This window comes from Nannobrachium achirus (genome assembly GCF_963921795.1).
Source record: "Nannobrachium achirus genome assembly, chromosome: 15".
Taxonomy (NCBI): Eukaryota; Metazoa; Chordata; class Actinopteri; order Myctophiformes; family Myctophidae; genus Nannobrachium; species Nannobrachium achirus.
This window is the reverse complement of record NC_137822.1, coordinates 32,215,701-32,232,105: the sequence shown is the minus strand read 5'-3', so window position 1 is coordinate 32,232,105 and position 16,405 is coordinate 32,215,701. Positions and strand designations below refer to the sequence as shown.

General features: G+C 44.5%; 1 protein-coding gene across 1 annotated transcript in view; it reads right to left on the bottom strand.

Annotated features, from left to right (window-relative positions):
• The window catches only part of LOC308299767 (voltage-dependent N-type calcium channel subunit alpha-1B-like), a gene marked incomplete at both ends in the record, with an annotated part of 244,047 nt that overhangs the window by 66,000 nt on the left and 161,642 nt on the right, over positions 1-16,405 (bottom strand). Inside the window, 7 exons of the mRNA XM_080743555.1 lie at positions 1,770-1,899; positions 2,523-2,649; positions 3,512-3,678; positions 5,865-6,169; positions 6,835-7,059; positions 9,197-9,407; positions 15,470-15,532. Coding sequence (XP_080599681.1) covers positions 1,770-1,899; positions 2,523-2,649; positions 3,512-3,678; positions 5,865-6,169; positions 6,835-7,059; positions 9,197-9,407; positions 15,470-15,532 — 1,228 coding nt within the window. The remainder of the gene's footprint in view (positions 1-1,769; positions 1,900-2,522; positions 2,650-3,511; positions 3,679-5,864; positions 6,170-6,834; positions 7,060-9,196; positions 9,408-15,469; positions 15,533-16,405) is intronic.

Below are 16,405 nucleotides of genomic sequence, written 5' to 3'. Positions count from 1 at the left end.
TTTTCAAACATTATGTACTTTTACTTTTTGTACTTTAAGTACATTTCGATGCCAACCTATAATACTTTTACTCAAGTCCATTTTGAATTTCTGACTTTTACTTGTAGTATTTCTATAATGCAGTAATGATAATCTGAGGTTTTTCCACCACTGATTATCACCATGAGTCACTGAACCTGCCGTGAGATACAACCAGAGATGTCTGTAGATTCAGACACTCGTCGGCACCAGCCCCAGGTTATGAATGGAGCAGATTTCATTTCCGTAATGCGCTTGAAAGTGCGGCTTTCACAGAGGTCTTAGGCTCTGAGGAGTGAGGACTTTGCTCTTTCTTATAATTACGGGCGTGCATGTGTATGAATAGCAGACACTCGTGCACAGTCTGCACACACAAAAGATAAGGAGGATGTGGCAAAATGTGAAAGTTGTAGCTCGATTGGTGCTCTAGATCAGTGGTTCTGAAACCTTTTCACGTCAAGGACTCCCAAATTCATATATATTTTGCCACAGACCCCCATCTGAAAATGTTTTGTGTCAAGGAATGTTTTGTGTCAAAGTACAAGAATTGTGTTGTTAAAAAGTTTCAGATATATTCCAAATGTTTCATTTTTTTCAAAAAAAAAAAAAAAGCATACATATATACGTATAAGCTCACGAGTCACGCCATGTTGTGTCGCATCGCGATGCGTTGTGAGCTTTGGAACTTGTAGAGCTTCTATTTTCAAATAGCCTAGGGCAGGGGTGGGCAACTTTGATGCGATGCGTTTTGAGCTTGTAGATCGGCTATTTTTTGCTTCTTTTGAATTGGAATCCTGAATAATGTTGTTGTTAATTTGAATTTGAATCCTGAAATGTAACATTTTGATTCAATTTCAAACACATTTTATTATCTACTCATGTTAACTTTATGAACTTAAATACAAATACATTGGACAACACATTGTAATACTACTATACTAGTCATTAAACTACTAATATAGACGGACAGAATTAAAGCAGGTCATGTTTGGAATTGTAACAGCTGAAATCAATAATATATCAGTATTCCGGTATTAACCTGCAGGCCGCATTAAGTGAAGGTGGGGGCCGCATGTGGCCCCCGGGCCGCCAGTTGCCCATGTATGGCCTAGGGTTAAAGTGTTTTTGATGCTATATTGACACATTTTGCTGGGGTGGTGGGACCCCCTGGAACCCCCTCCAGGACCCTTGGTTCATATTTGTTTCATATTTGAAAGCGCACAGCGCTCTGCATTGTGACACGCCGTGAGCTTGTAGATAGGCTATCTTCAAATATGCTCATGCCGATGTTCATGTGGCCTGGTCACTTCTTTTGGTCTTGTTTTCATAGACATAGTTACTTATTTCTAGTTACGTCGAGGGGTCACTAGGGCTGCCCAGCATGTCTTTACCACGGCACGGCAGAAATGAGCTGCCAGCTCAAAAAAATTAAAATTAAATTTGCTTCGCGTGGATATGGCCTGCTTCTTCATACATTGCATGACGAGGTAGACGACACATGCACAAAGGAAAGTGTTCAGGCGAGTCATGGCTGCGCACGGCTTGTGCATATACCAGCGCTTGTCTATGTAGGATTCTATGGCCATTGGGCGCCCTCTAGTAGTGAAAAGGTGGCATTGAAAGAGTTAATTAAAAAAAGAAAGTATAATTTTTTAATTTGGAGACAAAAGGTTTCTGCCCGACAATAGTGGAATGCACTTCATTCCTGTCCACCACAGTGTGTGTGTGAGTGGTAGTGGTGAGTGACTCACGTTGTTCCGTGGAGCGTTGGCCTGCACTGGGTCCTCGGCTGCCAGGGCGATGCTGCTCATGGTGATGACCAGCAGGATGCACATCTCAAAGTAGCGCAGGTTCACCACGTAATGGCACAGTCTGCGAACACTGGAAGACACACACATTTTATCCTGAGGCCGATTCTAAAAAGGCCTTCTAAATCCTACTGGTTTTCTGAAAAATGTATGTTTCTATATCAGTGGTGCTCAAACTTGTTAATGTAAAGGATACCTAGAACTATATGTTTTTAAACAGTGGCTTACGGGTTGGTCTGGCCAAAGACAAACTGTAGTTTAACATAAAACAATGGCTTACGGGTTGGTCTGGCCAAAGACAAACTGTAGTTTAACATAAAACAGTGGCTTACGGGTTGGTCTAACCAAAGACAAACTATAGTTTAACATAAAACAGTGGCTTACGGGTTGGTCTGGCCAAAGACAAACTGTAGTTTAACATTAAACAGTGGCTTACGGGTTGATCTGGCCAAAGACAAACTGTAGTTTAACATTAAACAGTGGCTTACGGGTTGATCTGGCCAAAGACAAACTGTAGTTTAACATTAAACAGTGGCTTACGGGTTGATCTGGCCAAAGACATACTGTAGTTTAACATTAAACAGTGGCTTACGGGTTGATCTGGCCAAAGACAAACTGTAGTTTAACATTAAACAGTGGCTTACGGGTTGGTCTGGCCAAAGACAAACTGTAGTTTAACATTAAACAGTGGCTTACGGGTTGGTCTGGCCAAAGACAAACATGGAGCTGTAGGGCAGGATTTGACGGGGACCGTTAGCTGCCTGATCCTCCAGCTCCTTCTTCTCCTCACTGAGAGCCAGGTTGTCACGCTCTATGCTGTTCACTGGGAGACACAAGATAAAGAGGTTGTCACGCTCTACACTGTTCACTGGGGGAGGCAAAGATAAACACAAAGCATGAGGAGTATGAACTGTTGATTGATAGATGGATGGATGGGTAGACAGACAGACATACAGACAGACAGACAGACAGACAGACAGACAGACAGACAGACAGACAGACAGACAGAAAGCATAGTGTTACAGTAGTTTATGCAGGACACGTGAGTCTCGCCCGCCTCAGCTGTAATCAGCTTTCAGTCAGATCCTTTCCCACTCCTCATTCACAGATCTGCTAATCATTACATCACTCTTGCTCGGCTCGTCTTTCATCTGAAGCTTCGGATCTGCTGCTGCTTAGCTGCCTCCTCCACACCAGCCTCCACCTTTTGATCAGAATCTGGGATAGGCTCAAATTGTTTCTAATTTTATTTCTGCTGATTCAAGCTAATATGTCATTGTATTTCTATTGTACTACTATTGTATCCCTATGGGGGGGCTTTGCTTAAAGTTCCCTGATTTTGCTTAGCAAGCATGCGTGAACGCGGATCCCTTTAACGCCAAGTCTAACTATATTAAATTTACTCCTTCAACATAAGATGCAGCATTCAAGTTCAGGAGAGTTTGGACAAAGCAATTCTCTTGAATGCTGCCTTCAGATATAGTATGGAAAGAGGGCATTTGCGGTTACAGTATATATGGGTATGAGGGTGGTCTCTGTACTCACTGGGTATGAGGGTGGTCTCAGTACTCACTGGGTAAGGGGGTGGTCTCAGTACTCACTGGGTATGAGGGTGGTCTCAGTACTCACTGGCTATGAGGGTGGTCTCAGTACCCCCTGGGTATGAGGGTGGTCTCAGTACTCACTGGCTATGAGGGTGGTCTCCCCTGGCGGGCCGGTGATGGTGACAGGGATGTGGATGACGGTGGTGCTGTTCATGACCCTGGTGGAGTTGCGCTGGTTGTCTGTGTCCTCTGGCTTCTCCTCCGGTGGCTGCAGGGGACTGGAGGCCAGGCCGTCCTCCTCCGCTTGTCTGTCACAGAGGAGGAGACGGATTGGATTATATATCCAGGGTTGTATTTGTTCCATTCGCTTATTTTCTTGACCAATAAACCTCTGCATACTTCAACGCACAATTCGTCAGGAGACTCCCTGAACCTGAGGTCTGATTGTCCACATTGACCCCCACCCCACCTTGTTTTGAGTCCTCATTCCAAATGGGTTAAAACATAGTGGGCCCTATGCAGAGCATACGAGCGGAGTGGAGCGCGAGCGGTGCGGGGAGCGGAGCGAGCCGTTTTTTAGTTGAGCGTGAGCGAGCGACTTTTATAATGGGTCTGAGCGCCGACCCGCTCCGAGCCGATCCTGTTGGGCCCGCGGGCCGCATGTTTGCAACAAAACAGTGGAGAGTGGAAAGCTCTCCAAGTCTCCATCGAAGCCGAGGCTCACGTCAGAGCAGCCATTTGTGTTGGGAACACACTGGCAAAGGAGAAAGTGTTTCGGACATGGTAGCAAACTACTTTTTTGACTCTGATTGACGGCCCTGAGCGGAGCATGGAGCGAGCGCGGAGCTAGAGATGCGAAAATCAAGTTGAGCCCGGTGGCCGACCAGAGCGACGAGCGAGTGGGACAAGAGCCCGCTGGAGCGCGGAGCGGCTTTTGTCATCGCTCCACTCAGCTCGTGTGCTCTGGCCCTATGCCTTACCCGTTATCCCTAAACTTCTTTGCCTTGTTTTACTATTTTGAAAAACATTTTAAAATACTTCAAATAGCCGATCTACATCGACACGTTGTGAGCTTGTAGATCAGCTACTATTTAAAAATGTTTTTCAAAATAGTGGAAAAAATTGCAAAAAGGTTTAGGGATAAGGGGTAAGGCATGGACGCAAATAGGGCCCAGAGTTTCCTCCCTCAGGTCAGCTCCCATATTAATATTGATGCTCTTCTCCTTAGACCTGAACAGTTCTGGATATACTGTATACTATTAACACCATGTCACCAAAGGGCATAAATGAAGAAATGGATGTTCACACATTTTCCGTTAGTCTGGGTCCCATGTTATTACCCGGTTCTCTGTGTCCCTGGACTGCGGTAGTTCTCACTCTGAATATTGCACCTTTTGTAGAATAATAGCGGTGCCTCTTTAATGTTTCACACTCAAAGTTGGCCTGCCAGCCTGATGGTGGTGTGTTAGCTTTATTGAGTATTGTTTTTAATGTTTTAACTAGTGATAGTTGGCTGTACACCGTTTGCATACTGTATCACTCTATTTAGGTCTACATGTACAGAATCTTGGGTTTAGCACATTCATTTAAATGTTAACATGATCACAGACATTGCTGTTTCATCTTTCAAATGCATCGAATTAACTACTATGATTGCCTGATTGGTAATGTGTTGAAGTCATTTCTGATTTCAACAGTTACAATCAGGGGTGAGATCCCGTGGGCTCGGCGAGCCCACACTTATTTTGCTGCACGCACGCACGCCTCATATGCACACACTAATTAACAATAAAAACACTAATTAACAATAAAAACAGCGTGCGCGCATGACGCCATGAATTTAGAGGACCCACACTTCTAAAATCCATATCACACCATTGGTTACAATGTATTATTTGTGATCGTGTTGATTTATATAAAGAGGGTGTCTCTCTATTTCACTTTAGTCTGATGAAGAGTTCAAGCTTGAAAAGTCGCAGCCATTAGTGGGTATAATAATGAATTGTCTATAATGGAGCCCAACAGTGTGCCAGCATTCTTTTGTTTTCTTTTCCACTTAGAACCCCCTCAATGACCCCTGAGGGTCCCTGAACCCCACTTTGAGAACCACTGGCCAACAGTATACCTGTATATTTGTTGTCTGGAGTCCCTCAGCAGTCTCTTTGCAAAAAGACAGCCGATCTATATACTCATAACTGAGAGCGTACCATTTGTACACTCTCAGAGTTATGGTGGTCCTTGCAAATAAAATATTTGCGAACCACTAGTACTAGAGGAATCCTAACATGCCATAGCGTCATAGTAAATAAGTAGTACTGTAAGTGTCATACATATTCTGAAAACCTGGATTGGGTCTTAGGATAAAAAAAAACGGAATTTACCACGGAATGACCCCTGCGAATGTTATCATGACAGAAAAGCCCAGAAAAGGACAGTGTCCATGTGGTTAAAGGCATTGTAAAGTGACACATACTTTAAAAAAAAAACACCTTACCTGTGACCGTTGCGTCCGTCGTTCTCTCCATGTCCTCTGCGCTCCAAGCCATCCATGGTAGACTGAGCTCTGGCCAGGCGAGACCGGTGTCGCCGCCTCTCGCCGTTACCGTCCTCGGCCCCGCCTCCTCTCCCGTGGCGTTCCCCCCGCGTCCCGTTGGTCAGGGTCCCGGTGCCGTCCTTATGCTGCCGATGGGCGTGGTGATGGTGGACCTCCCTGTTCCCCCCGGGTCCCTCGTTCATCGCCTCCTCCGGGGAGCCCGCTTGGTGGCGGTGGTGATGTCGGTGCCCCCTCCCCTCTTTTGCCTGTGTGGAGTGGGACCATACAGCAGTGGTTCGTGAAATCTTTTCATGTCACGGACCCGAAATTGACACTTATTAGCCCACAGACCCCCGTTTGAAAAGATATGCCAAGATATGGAGGGTCCGTGGGCAAAAACATATCACTTAAGTCAAGGTTCCCCAATTAGTTTTCCCCAAGGGCCGAATCATGTCTAGGGTACCAAGCCAAGGGCCACAGCATTGCAGGGGGCGACGGTGGCGTTCCCGCTACTCCAGCGACAGTTCAGATATCGTCGTTGTCGGGTGAAACTCTTGTATGTCCAAAACCGTTCGTTTTGCATTTATCATTTAAAAAATGATCTAAACTAGTGAAAACAGCCGATCTACAAGCACACACCGCCTTGCACCGCAGGGGTTGTGTGCTTGTAGATCTGCTGTTTTCACTACTTTTGTGAGACGGCCTTGAATGATGAAGCAGGGCTTTACTTTGCGAAAGAACGTACAAATTTGGAGATACAAGGTTTCCACCTGACAACGACGATATACTGTTGCTGCTCTTATACCACCATTATTACTGAGGTTGGTGGGGGCCTGACAGTAGCCCCCCGCGGGCCGCCTATTGGGGAACCCTGACTTAAGTGAACTAACTGATTTAGAAGACATTTATTTGTAGGAGTGGTCAGTGGTACCTGCGTGCCGTCGTGGTTCTCGTCCCTGCCGTGGCCGTGATGGGCGTGGTGCCTGGCTCCGTCCCCGTTCTCGCCGCCGTTGGCGCTCCGGTCTCGGTGGCGGTGGTGGTGGTGCTTCTTGGCGTGCGGAGGGTTCAGCGGGTCTCCTCCCCCCGGCGGCTCCTCCTCCTCTCCCCTGTCGCCCTCGGGAGGGCGGGGATTGTTGCCGTCGTCCATGGCGTCCTCCTATAGGGGGTTGTCACGACGATCATGACAGTTTTAGTTGATCATTATTAACTTGTTGCACAAATAATTGCGATTAACGATTTCATTGTGTTTTAGAAAACAAATGTCTAAGAAGTAGTGAAAATAGCCGATCTATAAGCTCACAATGCGGCGTGAAGTGACACGTTGTGAGCTTGTAGATCTTCTGTTTTCACTAGTTTGTGTCCCGGGCAAACATCTAATTTCTCTTTTTGACAATCATGACAGTTTTAGTTGACCATTAACTCGTGGGACAAATAATTGCAATTGACGATTTCATTGTGTTTTTTGGGCATTGAACATTGGAGCATAGAATTACATAGAAAATTATATTTCTGCAAAAATTGCACAAGGCAGATATGACAAATAAATTAGGCACAAAGAAATGACTGACAATGACTGGTCATACCAATAATTGAAATAGCTTAAAAAGCCAGTCTACATACTATTTCCATTATTGTTTCAACAGATGAATTTGAACAGATAAATGGAAATGATTCTGACAATCACCCATGAATAGGGGATTAGGGCATCTCAAAAAACTGCGATCAGCCTCGGCGGTACTCAGGCTTTTATTTTCACTCGCGTTCGGCTCAATGACAGGCATAGGAAGTGGGACCAACCAGAATACAGGGGCGTTGCTCCAAATGTTGTGACGTCAGGGCTCTAAGCTGTGTGCTAAGGGCTAAGGGCCATGGGGCGGGTGCACAGATCGGTGGACCAATAGGATCTCCCAGTTGTTTTCAGCCGTGAATGTGAATCCGCCCCTCTAGACTAAAATCATCCTGCCTTAGGGAATATATATCGTCTGTCGGGTGGAAAATGTCCAAAATCTCTAGTTTTAAGGATTCAAATTCAAAAGTAGCAAAAGTAGCAGATCTACAAGCTCAAAGTGAGCTTGTCGATCTGATACTTTTGATGCTTTTGTGTGACACCGCAATATGATCAAGAGGGGGCGCTAATGGTGATAAAAGAGGTTTGGGCGACGGTGGCGTTCCCGCTACTCCAGCGACAGTTCAGATATCGTCGTTGTCGGGTGAAACTCTTGTATGTCCAAAACCGTTCGTTTTGCATTTATCATTTTAAAAATGATTTAAACTAGTGAAAACAGCCGATCTACAAGCACACACCGCCTTGCACCGCAGGGGTTGTGTGCTTGTAGATCTGCTGTTTTCACTACTTTTGTGAGACGGCCTTGAATGATGAAGCAGGGCTTTACTTTGCGAAAGAACGTACACATTTGGAGATACAAGGTTTCCACCTGACAACGACGATATACTGTTGCTGCTCTTATACCACCATTATTACTGAGGTTGGTGGGGGCCTGACAGTAGCCCCCCGCGGGCCGCCTATTGGGGAACCCTGACTTAACACTCAAATACCTGGAACGCGCCCGAGTCGCGTTAGATTTTAACCACTTTAACCACTATTTTATGCCTTAACCATTGAAAAATAGCAGATATACAAGTAGATCTGCTATTTTTGAAAAAATGTGAAAATGTGTGCAAGTCTTTGAATATCTTTGACCCGATCTTTGACCCGACTTCTAAATCCTAAAAATCCTAAAAGTAGCAAAAGTAGCAGATCTACAAGCTCAAAGTGAGCTTGTCGATCTGATACTTTTGATGCTTTTGTGTGACACCGCAATATGATCAAGAGGGGGCGCTAATGGTGATAAAAGAGGTTTCTTCTGCACCAACGTCCCAATAACCATAGACATAGAAAGGTAGACGCCTCCTTCGGCTCTGGTCCATATGCATCGAGGGACCAAGGGAATCCGTGTGCATCGCTTCCACGTGCGTCACCCATAGGGAAGTTGCTAGGCCAATCAGAGCTAGGTGGGGGCGGGTCTTTACGTACGCAGCCAGTAAGAACAGCTGAGCAGCGCAACACCAGGAACTGGCTCCGTTGAATTGAATTGTAGTCCTTGGATAAGTCCCGGAAAAGACGCGCTGTGATTGGCCAGTAGTCACTTGACTGGCAGCGATCCCTTGGTTTTTCCAGGAAGTCTGGACTACAACTGTTGCACGTCGCTCCAATGAACTGCAGAGGCGAACGAGGCATCTAGCTTTTTATATCTGTGCCAATAACAATAACATTGCTTTGGAGCGTCCCCTACCTGGTCCACCAGCAGGGGGTGGTGTGTGTGGGTGTTGGCGTCGGGTCTCAGGTGGAGGGCGGAGGAGACGTGCAGGCGCTGCTGCTGCTCGGGGTCCAGCTCGTTGAACAGGGCCTCGCTGCTGCCCCCTGCCATCAGGTTGTGTCGGCGCAGGCGGTTGGTCCTCTGCTCCCACACCGACATGGACTTGCCCGAGTGCTGCGGCTCTCTGCTGTGTGCAGGGAATAATAACACCATTAACTCATACCCTGCCAAAAAAGACGTTTTCTATAATAAAAACGTCTTTTTAACTATGGACCTCCCTGCCAGACGTCTTCTGGACGTCTTTTTTTTTTTAAATAATAAAAAAAAAAAAAGTGTACTAGCCATGATCGCGATCGCGAAATTGCATGTTTAACCCCCATACCAACCCCATCTTTCAAACATGGCAGCCATGTTTGTTTACATTTGAAGAAAACATAAGGGCTGCCTTCTCCTGAACGGATTTCCAAGCGGATTTTTTTGTTTGAAAGCTGTGAAAAGCATGCATGCATAGTGCATGATCTGTGCACGAATGTGTGCACCAGCGTGCACACTATTTTTTTAACCCTTTGTTGGCGAACCGGCAATATAAGAGGTCCCACTTTAAATATGGCACCGAAGAAGTTAAGACAAAATGTCTACTAAATCCTTCTAAGGTTTTTGAAAAAATGTATGTTTCTATGATCGGTGGTTTTCAAACTTGGCCGCGGACCCCCATCTCAAAATGTGTTGTTCCAAGGACCCCCAGAAGCAAAGATTTGAGTTACAAAAGTTACGTTATATATATTCAAAGATTTGCACACATTTTCACAATAATAAAAAAAGCAGATCTACAAGCTATTGTGGCACTCTACGCTGCACTATGAGCTTGTAAATCTGCTATTTTTGAATGACTAAAGTATAGAATAATGGTTAAAGAAGTTAAAATCTAAGGTAATGGGATAAGGGGTTCAGTGGTTCATCAAACTAATACATTCAATAGAGAAAATAATACTAGTAGTCTATCCCTATTTTGGGAAAGAAGTAGTCGCCAGCACTCAAGGAATATCCTTTTTACATGATTTTATTTACCTCAATGGACAGTGTACGGACGCGTTTCAGCCCTTAGGCCTTCCTCAGCACTACTTCTTTCTCATTATGCTTTATTGAGCCGTGCACCTAAAAGCCTTCATCTAACTTGGAGTGTTGCGGGCTGTCTGCTTTATTGCAGATATCTTTCTCTATCCCTATTTTGGGCATGTCGTTTAGAGCCAAAATTGTAATCAAGAACATTTTCATAAACTTGAGAATTAGTGGAAATAGCAGATACTACAAGCTCACACTGCAACACATTGGCTGTGTTTACATGGACAGGTATAGAGTATTAAGGTTCATTCCCACCGGACACGATAAAGATAACGATAACGATATGTCGTCGTTCACATCAATTATGATGGCTTTATCGTTGTGGTGTGGACCATCCACTTCAATTGAAAACTATATTTTTATTGTTATCTTTATAATTATCGCGCCCAGTGGGAAAGGGCCTTTACACTTGTATTCAGAATGACTGCTCATTCAGAATAAAAATACTCATGTAAACACCTCAGAATGGAATCCATTCCATTCCGAATGAATTTGGTTTGGAGGGGTGGTACGGTATATGCCGTTTGAATCGGAATATACTTTTATTGTATTGTGGCCTGTACCCAACTATGTAAACAGTTGGGTATGAATCTCTGTTTGGAATGAGTTCATTCTGAATGAATAAATATTGTCCATGTAACCACAGCCATTGAGAGGTTGTAGATTAGGTCTTTTCCGTATTTTTGTAGGCATAAAATAAGTTTATATAATAATTCAGGATTCAAAAAAAAATAAAAAATAAGACACAAAAAGTTAGAATATGAAGATAAGAGGTTTCTGCCCGACAGTAATGATATAAAGAAAAAGAAAATGATATTGAGAAAGTAATTGATAGAATAATCACAAAGAAAATAATGGACAGTTGCAGCCCTATACAGGAACCAAAATGAATGGTAATGAGTGGAAAACCTCAATATACATTGTTGTGTGCTGGTGTCGTGCGCTCCAAAATAGCTTGTAGCTTTGTTCTTCTCGGCACTGGACACAATCATACGACAGAGTATAAATTAAGCATAATATGGGAAGGTTAATGGCTAAACTTCATCGCATGACCCCATGGATATTGGATGATAAATATTTCTTTAATCCAAAACACATTAATTACACTTGTTGTAATCAGTGTATTACAGCCACCCAGCACACCCCCTGCGCCTATGGCCTCATATGGCCGTCCATCTAAACAAACACAAAGCAATACATGTGTACTAAGGAGTCAGTAATAATCGTCAGTGGCTCAGGAGGTGGAGCGGCCGCTTGGGGATCGGAACGGTTCCCTGTTTGATCCCCAGCTCCCCCGGGGTTAGTGTTAAAGTAGTCTCGCGTGGCCAGACTGTTGCCCCCACGATTTGCAAATGCTCCCGGCATACAGTCTGGGGCATGGAAATAGAAATGATGAGTGCGAGATAGAGCGGATGTGACGCAACCGCTCCCTTGGTGCAGTAACAATAACAAGTTTTTTGGGAAAAAAACTCAATAAAAATATAATTTAAAAAAAACAATAACAAGTCCTACTGGAAGTGTTAAGTCTCCTTTCAACATTTTTTGGGAGTATTATTTCGTCTTTCTCTGGTGTTGTTGGTGTTACTTCCATGATTTTTTCAAATATTTTCTTAAACTATACACGCATAACAAGAATATGCCGCCCGAATGACTGCGCTAGTGTGTTTCTGTTATGTTTCCAGTGGGACTACAGTTCCGTGCAGCAGTGGCTACTTCCGATACTCGCCGCTCGGGAGCTGCCGTTCCATACTCTATATAGGATTCAGAGATTGTGGAATAGTTGTCTGGCTACGCGAGATAGTGTTAAAGTGTCCTTGAGCAAGACACAGAACCTCTAACTTGCATGGTTTCCTCCGCCGTCTGATGTGTGAATGTGTGTGTGTGTGTGTGTGTGTGTGTGTGTGTGTGTGTGTGTGTGTGTGTGTGTGTGTGTGTGTGTGTGTGTGTGTGTGTGTAATGCACGTTGTAGAGCGCTTTGGCTAGCGGTGCTATACACTAAATGCACCACACATAAATATTCAAAGGGTTAGTAGATATATTTGTTCAGATCATGTAAATAGTTTATAGACCTTACAGTAAGTAAGGAGCCTTGGGAACCGAGAGCTCATATAGGTCAGGAGCCTCTCTCCTGTTTCTGTGGCATGAGGCAGCTTGATGTACAAGTACAACCCCTGGACATGACGCTAGTATGTCACAGGGATTTACCCCCAGTCCAAATCTTGTCCTTGACGGATGCAAAAAACCTGACACCGGGTGTAGTGGTTGGTGAGATTATCTCTATTGTGCAATATGCGGGCGGCAGCCCTTAACGATAAGCAAGGGGAATTACACACCATTGTGTGTCAAAACAAGCTACACATTAGCTTCAGATGCGCTCCAACAGACTGCGGCAGAGCAGCTCAGTCATCCAAACAGATGGGTTCTCAGCGAGAAAGAACACAGTGAGACTTGAGGTCGTGAAACAGAGATTTTGAATGTGAGGCATATTTCATAGAACAGTGGTTCTCAAAGTGGATTCCGGGGACTCTGTGGGTTCCTTTAGAGGGGTCCAAATTGACCCATAGAGGTCTGTAACTCTGACAGCATACAAATGGAACCAAATGGACCCTGACGGGTCCATTTGGTTCCACTTGTATGCTGTCAGAGTTAAGGAGAGACCTTGAAATGTAAAGGTTTGAGAAACACTGCCATAGAAGAAGATCAGGCAGGCATATGAAACTGATTAAAGAAAGTATGATTCTTCAATGATCGATGAACGGAAAATCTCAGTTGTATACTACGTGCTGTGGATGTTTTGTTTTATTTTTGTACTTATATGGATGTATCACATACTGTGCCGTTTTTGGTTCTGCACGGTATGAGGTATTGACATGAAAGTTTATGGATAATTGGTCCTCCTTATGACCTGTACCTTAGGATTCGTCGGGTGGGGGAGTAGATAGTATATTTCCTAAAAGATCACACAGAGGCCACAGACAGCCAGACAGACAGACAGGGAAACAACAGACATACAGACATATTAGCAACAGACAGAGTGGTCAGCGACAAATGCCTTTTGGTGGAAGGAACACGTAGACAATGACTATGAGATACAAATATACACATGGACACATGCGATTGTAGTGATGCGCGGAAACGGGGATTGAACCCGGGACTCCCACTCGCCATTCCAACGCACAACCAGTCGTGCTAATAGGGCTGAGCCCGATTAGCAGGGTTGTTGTCGCTGGTTCATGGCTGGTACTAACTGTGGGGGCTACACAATCACACGTACAGCTTTTTTGCATGCATTGCACATGCATGCACACACTAGGGCAGGGGTCTTCAACGTTTTCAGGCCAAGGACCCCTTAGTTGAGAGAAAGATGAAGCGGGGACCCCCACAACCTTATAATAGATCCCATATGGTTTCATTGTTTGACAGCACAATCATCAGTTTATTTTGGATTTGTGTCAATTTGTGTTTTCAGATATTTAACCACTTGAACCGTCAATACTTAATAAACTTGACCTTTCACTCTGTACTTAGTCTGCTCTTTTTCCCCTCTACACCAAAGTTCTTTGCCAAAAATAGCCGATCTACAAACTCGTAGAGCTTGTAGATCTGCTATTTTTGGCTAAAGTTCTCAGAATATGGACACTAGTTGTGTAGTGGTTAATATGAAAAAGATTTGGAGGACCCCCTGTAGTAACTCTGAGGACCCCCTAGGGGTCCCGGACCCCCTGTTTAAGACCCATCCACTAGGGGGTGCGCACATATACACACATTCACACTGTCTCACACACATACTGTACAGTATATTGGTTATTTGTGAGGACATAAAGGGCACGCACGCACGCACGCACGCACGCACGCACGCACGCACGCACGCACGCACGCACGCACGCACGCGCACACACACACACACACACACACACACACACACACACACACACACACACACACACACACACACACACACACACACACACACACACAGGAAGATGTGATGTGTGTGTTCCATTCTGTTCTGAATATATTCAATTTCTTTGTCACTCAATTGGAGAAAATGCATTTGTTAAAAGCGCCTAACAAATGAATCTGTCTTGGAGTCGTACTGTAGTAGTGATAGAAGAACACCATCAGTGTTGCTCTGAGCTCCCACAGGCACATCTAAACAATCAGCCCAGGAAGGGAGGAGGCTTCCTGTAATGGAGGGTGATGATAAGGCAGCGTGCAGGAAGAGTGTTGCAGGAGAGACTGAAGGAACGAGTTAAAGGACCAGGTCACCTCTGGGACAACCAGATCTTATTTTATTGTTGTGTGGGACACGATCAACACAATCCTGAATAATTATTTGTGTTCAATCTGTGTTTTTAGATATGTTAGTATTTCAGCATGCTACAACTGGTCATATGATGCATTTTGCATCATATGACCAGTTGTAGCATGCTGAAATCGGCTGAAATACTAAAATATCTAAAAACACAGATTGAACACAAAAAATAACTCAGGATTGTGTTGATCGTGTCCCACACAACAATACAATAAGATCTGGTTGTCCCAGAGGTGACCTGGTCCTTTAAGGAGAAGAGAAGAGAAGAGAAGAGAAGAGAAGAGAAGAGAAGAGAAGAGAAGAGAAGCAGAGGCGGCTCCAGGGGGGGCTAGAGGGGGCTTTAGCCCCCCCTGGTGAAGGCTTAGCACCACCTAAGCCCCCCCATCCCACAAACCCAATTGTGATGAAAAATATTGAAGGAATATATAAATTAAATATACATGAATATGTGAAAGACAATATTGACTGACTTCTATGTAAACCATACTATATAATGGTAATGTTTATGCTGGAAAGCATCTTCAGCCTCACAAAAACCCTATCCAATCACCTACAGTCCTCAGATTTGGAGATGGAAACTGCCAATGATCTGATCTGTTCAGTTATCAATACTAAGCAAGAGAATCTCATTTGTCATATTAGTACTGTTCATTATTGTTTGTTGCCAAAATGAATTTGCCCCTGCTCTACAAAAGGCAGCGCCCCCATAGCCCCCCCCCCCCCCCCCTGGAGCCGCCGCTGAAGAGGAGAGGAGAGGAGAGGAGAGGAGAGGAGAGGAGAGGAGGATATTGTAAGAGAGAGAGGTAACTCACGGTGACTGTATGCTGCTGTTGGACGACCTGCGAGAGTGTGCATCTGGATTTTGCTTTACAAAACTGTTCCCATGCAGAACAGAAACCAAAAGAACACAAAAACAAAAGGAAGGATGAGACACAAAATGGAAGGAAAGAAAAACTAAAACACAAAGCCAAAAAAACAGGTGGAGGGATCAGGTGGCAGGCAGGCAGCTGGCCTGACTGTCCACCTGTTCCCTCCTGTGTGTAAACTGAAGTCTCAGCGAAGACTGGTGCAACACTGTGCTATAAAGACTGCAAAACACTGCAGTCTCATCTGAGGTTGAATGTTGAGCAGTTCCAGGCATGTGACACTTGGTCTGACCATTGCAATTATGATTAATTGCAGGGGCGTCAATTGGGTATGGCAGGGGTATGCAGCTGCCATACCTTGGGTCCAGGGGGGGAAAATAAAAGTAACTTTTAAATATAAATCCATGAATGTATCTTTGTCTATCTGTTCTGGTTATTATGTTGTTAAATTACAGTAAAATTTGCAAAATCTTACAAAATGGTCACTTTAACAAGGTATTATAATTATATTCTCCACACTTGTATTCTCCCCATCTTGACAAAATGGTATATTCCCAGGTTCTGCAGGTCAGCTGCACAGGTGCAATTCATTATTGTTAATTGTGGCATATTTACTAACATGCCAGTAGCTGCACTTGAAAAACCATTCCAGGGCAGGCTGCCATATACAGCCCACGAAACCGTAGAAACGGGGGGGAAATAGAATGTACTTCTTAAAATAAATGTATCATGCCTGTTGCTAAGGTATGGCAACATGACTGGTTTCTTGCACGCGCGCCTTTGCAAGACACCAGTCATGTTGCCATACCTTAGCTTTTTCTGAACTGTCGCCACTGATTGATTGGTTGATTGGCTGATTGATTGATTGACTGATTGATTGAT